The sequence below is a fragment of the Onychomys torridus genome, chromosome 11, assembly GCF_903995425.1.
Source record: "Onychomys torridus chromosome 11, mOncTor1.1, whole genome shotgun sequence".
Lineage (NCBI taxonomy): Eukaryota > Metazoa > Chordata > Mammalia > Rodentia > Cricetidae > Onychomys > Onychomys torridus.
Window position 1 is genome coordinate 57,202,800 of NC_050453.1, and position 13,099 is coordinate 57,215,898.

Genomic DNA, 13,099 nt, shown 5'->3' on the forward strand with positions numbered 1-13,099 from the left:
AAGCTGATACTATTTTAAATTCATAACACACACTTGAAATAATCAGCCACTCAGTTGCCTGTCCAAGATGGGCCCTTAGAAGTCTGCTTCTCCACACTTAGAGACTGTTTCATCTCTTCTAGCATTCATACTTAGGAAAGTTTTTCTCTATGAATCTGAGCTGCTGCTAAGTTGCCTGGCCTTATCTGTTTAGGGGAAATCCACTAGGTTAGAATTATTTCCTCTTCTCACTACTGAATGTTTGCCTTTCTGCCTTCTCGCTGTCTTCTTTCCTAGTGTAGAATGGAGAGCTTACTCCTCCCTGTCAGAGAGAGAGTATTGCAACACTTGTTGCTCTACAACAGTGGTTCTCAGTGTGAATACCTGCAGTGCAACCCTCTCTAGAACTTCTTCACCCTTTTCATGGTCTTGGTCCTTTGCTTAGTTCTGGAATTTCGTCTGGGAGCTTGTTAAACTGCAGGGTGGGTCTGTGTGGAGCAAGAGATCCTGATGGTGCCGATCTGTGATTTTCCTGGTGTTCCTTCCTCACTCACTGCTTCCTTCTCCTTCCCAGCTGAGTCCTTCTCACTGTGAGCCTGTCCTCGTGTTTCCTCTTCTCACTGTGAGCCTGTCCTGGTGTGTCTTCTCACTGTGAGCCTGTCCTGGTGTCTCTTCTCACTGTGAGCCTGTCCTGGTGTCTCTTCTCACTGTGAGCCTGTCCTGGTGTGTCTTCTCACTGTGAGCCTGTCCTGGTGTCTCTTCTCACTGTGAGCCTGTCCTGGTGTCTCTTCTCACTGTGAGCCTGTCCTGGTGTCTCTTCTCACTGTGAGCCTGTCCTGGTGTGTCTTCTCACTGTGAGCCTGTCCTGGTGTGTCTTCTCACTGTGAGCCTGTCCTGGTGTCTCTTCTCACTGTGAGCCTGTCCTGGTGTCTCTTCTCACTGTGAGCCTGTCCTGGTGTCTCTTCTCACTGTGAGCCTGTCCTGGTGTCTCTTCTCACTGTGAGCCTGTCCTGGTGTCTCTTCTCACTGTGAGCCTGTCCTGGTGTGTCTTCTCACTGTGAGCCTGTCCTGGTGTCTCTTCTCACTGTGAGCCTGTCCTGGTGTCTCTTCTCACTGTGAGCCTGTCCTCGTGTCTCTTCTCATTGTGAGCCTGTCCTGGTGTGTCTTCTCACTGTGAGCCTGTCCTGGTGTGTCTTCTCACTGTGAGCCTGTTTCCTGTGAGCCTGCCTGGTGTCTCTTTCCACCTGTGGAGCCTGGTCCCTCGTGTCCTCCTCTCATTCGTGAGGCCTGTTCCCTGGTTGTGTTCTTCTCCAACTGTGAGTCCTGTCCTGGTGGTCCTTCCACTGTGGAGCCTGTCCCTACAGCGTTCTTCTTCCCATACAGCCTCATTTATTTCCTTGAGGCTCCCAAGAGTGCTACTTTCCTAATTGGTTAGCCTTCTGTTTACGCTCTCATCTGCATTCACACTTTGAAATTGTTCCTCTTGGTCAGTTGAGGTTTCCATGCTGACAGATCCAGCACATACTTTTCTGTCTTCAAATTAAACTCGGCCATCTTTTTTTTTTTTTTTTTTAAAGCGCAAGCTGTTGTGCTAAAATTTCTTTGAAAAATCTAAGGTATTTACTAAGCCCACCTTTATTTGATGGAATTTGAAAACCAAACTGCCCTCTAGTGGCAGCTTCTTTGGTCTCCCAGCAGGTGTTTTAACCCTTGGGTCCATGGGTTCTTTTTTAAGCATATATAGTCCAAGGTATAGCCAAAATTTTGAGGCTAAATTATAGGTAGACCTATTTATTATTATTTATCAACTATAGTTGAGTCAGTAATTCTCAACTCTTTGAGGGTTGCATGTCAGATATTTACATTATAACTCAGAACTAGCAAAATTACAGTTTTGAGGTAGCAACCAAACAGCGTTATGGTTGGGAGTCACCACAACGTGGAGGACTGTACTAAAAGCTCTCAGCATTAGGAAGAGTGAGAACCACTGCTTTAGAATTTGGTCTTCCTTAACTGTGACCCTATCTTTCCCAGGATGTTCCTCTTCACATGCCTCTGGTAGTGTCAGAATTCTCTTTGATTCTTCAAACCAGTGAGATTACTTTTCTGTTTAACTCTATTTGCTTATTCCTGTGTCAGTTGTGGGAAGGCCATATGTCCTGATTTATTTCTGTTGCTGTGATAAGATACCCTGACATCATCACTGTGGGGAAGTCAAGACAGGGACTTCAAATAGTTAGCCACGTCATACTCAAAAGCACAGAGAAATGAATACATGCTGCTTGCTTACTTGTGTGCAGTTCAGTGTCTCCACTCTTACACATTTCAACACACACACACACACACACACACACACACACACACACACACCAACACCAACCATTTCCCCACCATCCCACCTCTTTGCTCCTGCCAGTGGTCCACCAACAAGTAGGCTACATCTTCCCATATCAGTTAGCTTAAAACAGTCTCCCATCGACATGTCCACAGGCCAACCCAGTGCCACTCATTGAGACCCTCCCCAGGTGATTAGAGACTGTGTCGAGTTGTCCGTTAAAATGAACACTGTATCAACATGAATACAGCCCATTGTGTTCATTTTCTTCCTGAGTCCTGTCCTCCTTACACTTGCCTTTGTTTATCTTTAGCAGAATTTTTACATGTATACACATGCATGCATAAATGTTTGTCTTTGGTGCTGTGGGTTGAACACAGGGCCTCACACATGCTGCCTCATGCATTGTTATTGAGCTGTACATGTACTCCAGCCTTGCTTTGTATGTTTCGTACAGAATTTATAGTGGTAATCTCAGATGGGCTCTGTGGGTTGAATGCCTAGAAGTACAATACATGTTACAAGTGTAATAAGCTCTCACTGGAACTAGAACCTCCAGTTTCTGGCATACAGAGATGCTCAACACACACTGTGTTACTTTATGGAACTGATGTTAGAGTTTCCAATAAAGCTCCTTAGACATACTATTTTCTGGTTGTAAAAATGACATCTTATTTGTATGTTACTTGTATTTGATATTGGGGATCTCATCATGTCATTTTGTTGCTGTATTTTAATGCAAATTCACATTGATTTTTCTGTTTTAAGGTAAATGAACACTTGAAAGACATAATGGAACAAGAACAAAAATCTAAAGAGCATCACACAGCTGAAGCTCCAGGAGGTCAAAAGGTAACAGACTGCAGTGTGAAGTGTGCTTTAGAGATGCCAGAATTACTCTGGGAAATGCAAAATAGATAATCACTAAAAACTGATTTGTACTGAGATTAGAAGCTTACTGAATTTAGGTTTTAAAGAATAAAAACGATAATCTGTAGGACACCTTTAGATAGCAAAATTATTAACCCTTTGATCCCCAGTCACTTCAGCTACATTGCTATTTGCCTTATGCTTCTGTTTATTGGAGAGACTTTTTTTCCCTTCAGAAAGACTATTCCTTTCTACAGTTGGTCTACTAATACCTAAGAATCTAACCTTACAGTCTTTTTACTTTAATAATACAGATTTATTTTAAGTACAATGTGTGATTCTGAATCTGTGAAATAAAATTATTTGTTGCTAAAATAGCCTCAGTGTCCTAAAATGTGGTTCTGTATGGGGAGAGCCAAGAAGAGGAGATGGCACTGGTCTTGGCTGTTAGGAGTGTCTGTGGCTTTAACTGAAGTGTTGATTACCATAGAACACATGGGAACTGTGAATGGAGAGCCGCACCCCCAGAAGCCCACTGTAACTTGCTAATTGGACGATTCTGATAGACTTTCCTTCACCTCCTGCTTTATCTTTTCTCCCTCCGCTGCCTCCTCTGAAGTCTCCTTCCAAATGGTTTTGGAAACTGGTTCCAGTAAGTTCTCCTCACTACTTCAGTTTTCTCTCCAGAAGTGTAGTGGTGTTGGTGGTATTGTTTATAGCTTGCTGGCATCACTATTTCATGCAAATATGTTTGTCATTGAGTAGAGAGATTAGGTTTTCATATACTCTGATCGTATAAAATGGAAAATAGTGGGTCCAGCCAGTTTTAAGGATAGTTTAAAGAATAAACGCCTTTGCTCTTCTCAACATTCATAGACTGTTATTACTAATTACTAATGCCAGTGGGTAAAACAACCCACGGTACAGAATCTTGCTAGTGTTAAGAGTTTTCATAAAAGTGAATTTGACTAATCGCATGTGTAAGTTGTCTGCCTGTTTGGATTAGTTCTGGCAGACTTGTTTTCTTTTTACCCTAACTGAAGCTAACACTTGACTATTCGATGAAAACTCAAAAGCTTACTTACCTATGTCCTCACCAGTATTGCACCTAAACTGTGAAACTCTGATTTCACCTGATGATTGATTGTGTGGGCGTTAAAACAGAAAACAAACCAACCAACCAAAGATTCCCTGTAGCTCATGGACTGTAGATAACTTATCTGAAATTGTATAAACCTCATGTTAAAGTTAATTTGATCGGTGGATTTTATAGGATATAGTCTTCAGGAAAATGCTTTGGCCTGCCACTCATTGAACCACAGACATTCATTCTTAGTGGGAGTGCACACACACACTCACACTCCTTATTCATGGATGCTAATTGACAGAGGGAATAGACTAAGTGAAGCCAGTTTTGCTAGTGATGCTAAGTTGGTTCAGTCCAGCCCTCCTGCCAGATAGTTGGAGACAAGAAGGCAGGTATACATCAGTGCTCACTGCCTGGAAAATGAGCTCACCACTGGGTGGTTTTCTTCCTCCTCCTCCTCTCCTCCCTGTATCTTCTAAATGAAGTTTGCTTAGGGATGAGATAAAAGCCAGTGATCAGACAGTCCTGGGTAGGCTGCGCAAGACGTCTCACAGCTGTAACACCAGCATTCAGAAGCTGAGGCCGGAGGATTGAAATGTCAAGGCCATCCCCCCCCCAAAAAAAAAAGGAAAGGAAAGGAAAGGAAAAGTAGAATCTGTGTGAAAGATTTGTACGTGTAAATAATTGTTTTCTGAATATAGGTAATGTGTGAGTTAGGGATATAATGCCCGTGTTGCACCCTCCAAATTTTTTTTTCAAGAGGAAAACATGTTCCATGATTCTTGTCAACCGATACCCAGGGAGAGAGAAGCAGAAATAAATATTCTTTTCTTCATTGCTGCATATGTTTTCTGGAGGATGTTTTTAAAAGAATCTAATTGCACCATTGTGTGTTAAGTGTTTTGTTCAATAAATTTGAAATTTTCTGCTTTTTAATCTCATAAGCATTTTTCTTCACAATTGTATTTTAACTTATAAATTGCAGAGGTGACAGTTTAGATAGAATTGGAAGAAAAACATTTAAATTGCTCTTTTATAAAAATGATACCACCAGGCAGTGGTGATGCATGCCTTTAATCCCAGCATTCGGGAGGCAGAGGCAGTCAGATCTCTGTGAGTTCGAGACTAGTCTGGGCTTCAGAGTGAGTTCCAGGAAAGGTGCAAAGCTACACAGAGAAACCCTGTCTCAAAAAACGAAACAACAACAACAACAAAAAAAAAACCCTACAGCTGGAGAGATGGCTCAATGGTTAAGAGCACTTGAAATCTTTTTAAAAGTGACTACTAAATATCAATAGCCTATGTAATCATACAGTAAAAGGCTTTCTGCCCTATCAGTAAGTCATAGGCGTTGTTTCTTTGCCTGTAGGACAGCTGCTAGCTAATAACAACTAGCCTGAACTGATTACTTCTTTGTGTCCAGTAGTGAACATAGCACTGTGTGTCCGTCATCTTTTTAAATCCCCCAGTTACATTAGTTTATGATTTGAAAGTAGTATTGTGGCTATCTATTTAACCTTGGTGAGTAGTTGATACTTCTTGTTTCTCCTGATTTATATTTTCTTAATATTAGTAAGAACTAGAGTCTACAGCTCTGTGGGGTTTTGTTTGTTTTCTCTGCATTGTTTAGTATTTATTCAGGTTTCTTTGGGTTGTAGGCTCGTTACAGGAAGGAACAAACGTTACTTAAGCAACTACCGTGCATTCCATTGGTAGAAAATTTGCTGAAGGATGGTACAGACGGCTGTGCACTAGCTGCCCTTATTCATTTTTACTGCCCTGGTGTTGTCCGATTGGAGGGTAAGTGTTCCGGGAATCTGTTTCTGAACTGTGTATAGATGGCAAAGAAAGTGGAGAACTTCTTGTCTAGTGGCTATCACTTACAAATACATGTTTGCTACGCAGATTTTACATGACTGTGCATTTGTACTGTCAGTAGTTATGAAGTATTCCTAATTAACCCAAAGTCATCCCCTTTTCTATTTGAAGATATTTGTTTGAAAGAAACTATGTCTTTGGCTGATAGCCTGTATAATCTACAGCTGATTCAGGAATTTTGCCAAGAATACTTAAACCATTGCTGCCATTTCAGCTTGGAAGATATGCTTTATGCTGCTTCATCCATAAAGGTAAATTAAATCATTCTCTTTTTGCCTTTTGATAAAGTTTAAAAACCATGGCAACAAGCTGGGGATGTATTTCAATGGTGCAGTAGTGCCCAGGTTGAGTCTCCTCAAGTCTAGCAATAGAAACGGTGGGAGCAGGACAATCAGGAGTTCAAGGCCAGGTTAAGCTTTGTAATGAGTCTGAGGCCAGCAGAGGTAGAGCCTTTCTCCAAAAATAAATGTATGTAAATAAAAGCTTATAAATTTACTTTATCAGTAAAGAACTTGGTGGTGGGGGGGTGTGATTTTTTTTTTTCCTTCCTGTTTAAGCATCCATTGCTAACTACAAGTCTTTTACATTGTAAAGGCAAACACAAACTCTGTATAAAATTGACCTGTTGTCTTGGTGTGGGCAGAGTAGATTATGAACCATTAAATGGTTTTTGATCATAGGTAAAAAGGATGAGGTTCTTCCTTTATTTAAAAGCTGGGTATGAGTGTATGCCAGTAATCCTAGTATTCTGAAAATTGATGGGGAAGCATGAGTTGGATTCATGCCCGGGGACATAATGAGACACCTGTTAAATAAACAGCAAACAAAACCAGTAATGAAGCTTTCTTTTTCGTGAAGAATTTTTAGAGAACCAAATGAAACACTTTGGTGTGTGTCTGTGTCTGTCTGTGTATTTGTGTTGGGATGTGTGTGTGTGTATGTGGAGTTAAGATAAGGGCTGCCGCACCTAGTTTTTATGTAGATGCTGGGGATCCAGCCTCGGGTCCACAGTGCTCCACTGAGCCATCTTTAGCCTCTGGTAGATTTTTAAATCAGATGTCAAATGTTCTTTTTGCTCAGGGTTACTCTGGCTCTTCAGGGTTTGGGGGCTTCCACATGAATTTCAGGATTGTTTTTTTTCTAGTTCTGTTGCATGCCATTGGAACTTTGATGAGGATTACATTGACTCTGTAGATCACTTCAGGAAGTTGGTTATTGTAACAATATTAATTTTGTCACTCCATGTGCTTCTTTAGTTCCCAAGCTTTAGGAATAAGTGACTTTATAATACGTTTAGTTTAATTAGAAGTTTGGCCTAGAGGTAACCATTTTCTGTCGGGCCTAATCACAGTCCCAGTGCTAACCCTGCTTGGAAGTTAAAGAGCTTCTCTCTGAATGTGCTAACACCTTACACTTTGAATTCTTATTCTCTAGTCTCTCTTTCCTTTGTCCATTTCAGGATCTCCAAAGGGCAGAAGATAGAGCCAATGATAAAAAGCATTTCCAAATGAGGCACTAGTCCCAGTGACTCAAATGGTACCCACTCCCTACTCTGACACATCAAAAGAGAAACCTTGATTAATCAATTTTGAAGGTTTACCTACACCATTATTTCCTTTATATCTTACTAATGACTTTGCTAGCAGTTTCTATAAAATACAAGTGCTACTTCTATAATATGAAATGAAAATTTGTCATACGTCTAAGATGTATATTTGTTTAAAAATTGCTATAGATTATAAGTTTGGTAGTGTTCCTTCCCATACTTTTGGAGAATAGAATAGAATGTAGACTTTCAGTAAGCCATGTAATCCTGATATTTAGATCATTTTGAGCATGATCCAAATATAAAAACATTTCCTTAAGTCAAGCTTATTTAAATAAGTAATTGTCAACAAAAAAATCTTTGTTCACGTTATGTATTCTTTGCTTAATTATCACAACTGCAAGTTTGAATTTAGCCTACTATCTTAAGGCTCTAAACTCTGGGGAAGTTGCTTGGTCCATGTTGCTGGGCAACTCATTTTCACTTTAACTTTTAATAGTGGGTGTTGAGGAATGTATGGGAAATGAATTTCTGTTGTAGAAATATAAATTGGCTGCTTTGGAGGATTATTGGACATTGCCCAGGCAAGTTCCTGTACTAGATCCTGAGCACACCTAAAAAGCATTGAGGGGTCAGGCTGTGCCTGGTTGGAGCCTGGCTCCCTTGCAGTGTCTTGAGAGCCTATTTTTTAAAGGGATAGTGGCCGTTGAAAGGCACATAAAGGACTGCCTCTGAAGTTGAAAAGTTAGAAATGAGCCAGGCGGTGGTGGCGCAGGCCTGTAATCCCAGCACTTGGGAGGCAGAGGCAGGCGGATCTCTGTGAGTTCGAGGCCAGCCTGGTCTCCAAAGCGAGTTCCAGGAAAGGCACAAAGCTACACAGAGAAACCCTGTCTTGAAAAACAAAAACAAAACAAAACAAAAAAAGTTAGAAATGATGCATTTTAGAAGAGGCATAAATTTAAATGCTTTATAATATGATTGGCCTATGTAAAGGAAGGTAGTTGAGAGTTTTGTTGTTTTTGCTGAAACAGAAAGCTCCCTAAGACATTGCTAAGTCAGGGTAAAGTTAACAAAAAGAATAGGGGACTGGACCTGCCTGTACTGAATCCACCAGGTTTAGGTGATTTAGGTGAATCCCCAGGGGAGTCTTGGCCCTAGAGGAGATGGGAATAGAGGGGAGGGGAAGGGGGGAGGGTGGGCGTGGATGCGGGAGGGGGGAGGACAGGGGAACCCATGGCTGATGTGTGAAATTATAACACAAATATAATAGTAATAATAAAAATAATAATAAAAAAATAATAATAAAGAATATAACTGTGCGTGAGTGTGTGTGTGTTCCTGTGCATGCATATTTTAAACCTTTCTCCTCTCTTTTTCCTTCAGAGCTAGGGATCAAACTCAGGACCACTGACCCATTATTCCCTAAAGAATGCAGTGTAATAACTATTTACATATTAAGTACTAGTAAGTAAAGTAGAGGTGATTTTAGCTATCCTGTGGGGCTAGAGAGATGACTCAGCTGGTAAAGGTTCATACTACTAAGCCTGATACCTTGAGTTTGATCCCCAGGACTCACATTGTGGAGGGAGAAAGCCAACTCCCCCATGGAAGGTTACACATAGATTCTATGCATATACTACACAGTCATATGGAAGGGTACACATAGATTCTATGCATATACTACACAATCATATGGAAGGGTCTTAAACATCCATAAGTCTTTGGTGTCTATATGGGGTCCTAGAACCAATTGCAGATAGGTGCTGAGGCACACTTTTATATATTTAAGATAACTATAAAACATAATTTCTTCTGAGTGTGGTACTAGATATGGGAGAAGGTGTTAAGATTTATTCGACTTCTGCAGTCTCTATGTTCTGTGTTGTTTACACTGTTTAACTATGTAGATGTATCGACCTTCTTGACTAAAGGAAGTGGGGGTTGGAGATATAGCTCAGAGGTTAAAAGCATGTATTGCTTGCTCTTCCAGAGGACCTGAGTTCAGTTCCTAGTACCCATGTTAAGTATCTCACAACTGCCTGTAACTTCTCCAACACCGTCTTCTGCTTTCCACAGGCATCTGCACTCACATGCATGACCCCACGTGCAGACATATGCTACATATATTTAAGAAGTAGGTCAGGTGTGGTGACCCCAGCACTCAGGAAATAAAGACAGGCTGATCTCAGTGAGTTCCAGGACAGCCTGGTCTACATAGTGAGTTACAGGCCAGCCAGGGCTACAGAGTGAGATTCTGTCTCAAAGTAAATTGGGGAAAGATGATTTTAAATTAATGTTGTACCATTTCTGGAATATGACCAATTGTCATTTAATTATAATTTTATAATGAAATAATCTCGTTTAGTTACCAGGGAAATTATTTCTTCCTGTTCCATCATCTTGTGGCCAATTTTTGCCATTATCTTATCAAGACAACTCTAAATCAGGTCAGGTCCTTAAATAAATATCCTTTTCTATCGACAGATAACTACTGCACATTTTAGGGGTGTTTTTTCAAAAGATGAAGTCAGCTCTAGTTAACTGTACTAGTAGGCTAGACCCTAGCAGCAGTACTTACAAAGTTTACCCTTTGCTTTAGAAGGTCTACTATAAAGACTAAAGCAGAGTGTAGGTCACAATGATCTCAGTGTGCCAGTTGGCCTTCTGCTGCTGTGATAGGTGTCTGAGTAAAGCATTGAGGAAGGAGTTACTTGTGCTTGGTTTCAGAGGCTTGGGTCCACGGGCAGCTGTTCTGTTGGTTCTTGGCCTTCGTGAGGCAGGCCACGGTGGTGGAGAAGGCCTCGTGGAGCAAAGCCTTCTTCACTGGGAACAGGAATCAGAGAGAACGCCTGCCCTAACTGGTTCCTCCTCCTCCTTTATTCCTGCTGGGCTGCCAGCCTCCAGGATGGTGTTATCCACATTCTAGATTGTTCTTCTCCACTAGGTTAGTTGCCCTTGGAGATGGGCTCCCAGACTGAACCAGTAGTGTGCTTTCCTCTTCCTCTCCTAGGCACCTCTGAGTTCAGTCTGGGTGACAGTGAAGTTAGCCATCAGGCCAGAGATGCCTTTGTCAGTGTTGGGTGTTTGTTGTTGATATGGATCAGTTTATACATTTCTTCAATACATATCCTGTGCTGGGAACTCTTTTTGACTGTAAACATAGAGTGAAGAGCATAGGCCCTGCCTTTCTAGGCCTTGTAGTCTGACATATGGGATTACAAACCTTGGAGAATGTGATGTTTGATAAAGCTGGTTAAATTTTTTTTTAATTTTGTTTTCTTTTTATTGAAAATAGATTTTTTTTCCCAGACAATCTATCCTGATTACAGTTTCCTCTCCCTCTTCTTCTCCTAGCTCATCTCCACCTCCCATCCAGAGCTACCCCCTTTCTGTCGCTCATTAGAAAGTAAACAGGCTTCTATGGAATGATAATAAAATAAAATAAAACACATTGGAATTGGACAAAACAATCAAACAGAAGGAAAAGAGTCTAAGAAAAAGCATAAGAAGCAGAGAGCCACTCATTCACACCGTCAGGAACTCCATAAAAATTCTAAACATACACACATAGAGGACCTATAGGTTAAAAAGAGGATGGATGGAAAAAAATTACACACACACACACACACACACACACACACACACACTCACACACACACACACACAATTTTTAAAAACAAAGAGCCCTGACACAACATTATGAGACAGGGAACTTCCAAAGGTGCCGTTGAGTTCATTTTCTGTCGGTCATCTGCTGGGCATGCAGCCTACCTTATGAGTAGCTTGTTTTCCCAATGAGACTCCCTTGGAGGAAACTACATTTTCATCTGCAAGTGGTTATCATACAAGGTAGAGCTTCTGGGTTAAGGATGGGAGAATGTGCCCATTTCTCTGAACTCTAGGACCCCAACTGGTACAGACCAGCCCTGTGCATTCTACCTCACTCAGGCTGTGTGAGCTTATGTGTGTGTTGTTCATACTGATGTAGAGGGCAGTATTTCAGAGGAGAAAGATCGGAACACTGTAGATCTGAGAAGTCAAGGAAAGTGAAGTCTGTGGTGACCTAAAGCAGTGGAGTTCTGGCGGAGTGGTAGTTCAGCATGAGACTGGAGTGGTCCAGGCACCGGGGAGCAAAGGAATACACGATTAGTCGGAGCCTGGTTTTTTGTTTTGTTTTGATTTGCTTTTGGTTTTTCAAGACAGAGTTTCTTTGTGTAATAGCCCTGGCTGTTCTGGAACTCACTTTGTAGACTAGGCTGGCCTCAAACTCACAGAGATCCCCCTGTCTCTGCTTTCCAAGTGCTGGTATTAAAGACCTGCACCACCACTGGCCTGATCATGTCTTAAGGAAGATTTCATTAGATAGGGCGGAGAAGTGGGGCATGATGGTTAGTGAGAGAAGGTCTTATCTCTCCGTGGAGGAGAGTGGAGAAGAGAGGTAAGTAACAAATAGAATTAGAAATAACAAAGCTGTGAGAAGGCAAGGTGTGGTCCAAGCCACAATGTAAGGGATTGAATCTTTCTCATTTTTAAAAGAAAGTTCAGATGTTAATAGCCTCAGATGATAGCTATTTGTGTATAAGCATTTGGACAGCCTGGAAAATTACAGTGAAAACAAATACTGAGAGCAAAGGGAAAACCTAGCGAATTTGTCTTCTGCGCTGTGTCAGCCCTCCACAAGGCCTCACGCCTCACACTTCTCAAGTCCTGAGATGTTCGGGGAGAGGGTCAGAGACTTCTTTTGTCACCTGCTTCTCCCAGTCATCTTCATTTTATTAAGCAGCAGTAGCAGTTGCTCAAAACAGAGACCTTGGAGTCACCCTTGATTCTTTGGCTTTCTGGTAGCAGGTGACTATGTGAACATTACCAGCTTAAATATGACAAAAATCCAGGTGACGAAACCCAAGGAAGTATGTTTATGTTTGGATCGAAAGAAGTATATTTAGTGACTTGAGGATTATTCAAAATTAGCAGATAAGCAGAAGGCAAGACATCAGAAAACACCCCATATTTCCGTAATATGGAAAACAGGTTTTGTATAGTGCTACTTTTAGAAATATATTAAATACCTAAAATTGAAACTATTCTTCATATGTATTTTAACATATAAGCCTTATTCTAGTATAATGGGACACATCTGTAATCCCACTCCTCAGGTTTCAAGACTCTGTCTCAAAAAAAAAAAAAGAAAGAAAAAAAAGAAAAAAATAAAACCCCAAACCATACATATGAATGTATATAAGTAGTTACATATTATATGTATAATCCTATAGAAGTATGCTTTTGAAAACTCCTTTAAGCCATTTAAAGAATTATTTATGTTTTCAAGTATAAATAAGAAAAGATTGTTAGCCTTGATGTTTTCAAAATTAGAAGGATGCATTAAATTATTTTTAAAAATGTT

The 13,099-nt window shown here is 40.9% G+C and overlaps 1 protein-coding gene across 4 annotated transcripts in view; it reads left to right on the forward strand.

Moving 5' to 3' along the window:
* Nucleotides 1-13,099, forward strand: part of Camsap2 (calmodulin regulated spectrin associated protein family member 2) — an 88,197-nt gene that overhangs the window by 50,362 nt on the left and 24,736 nt on the right. For 2 of the 4 annotated variants that reach the window (XM_036202965.1, XM_036202966.1), the window contains exons 4-7: nucleotides 3,083-3,166; nucleotides 3,804-3,836; nucleotides 5,930-6,071; nucleotides 6,261-6,400. In XM_036202965.1, the coding sequence (XP_036058858.1) occupies nucleotides 3,083-3,166; nucleotides 3,804-3,836; nucleotides 5,930-6,071; nucleotides 6,261-6,400 (399 nt within the window). The remainder of the gene's footprint in view (nucleotides 1-3,082; nucleotides 3,167-3,803; nucleotides 3,837-5,929; nucleotides 6,072-6,260; nucleotides 6,401-13,099) is intronic. The other 2 variants (XM_036202967.1, XM_036202968.1) reach the window with 1 other exon arrangement.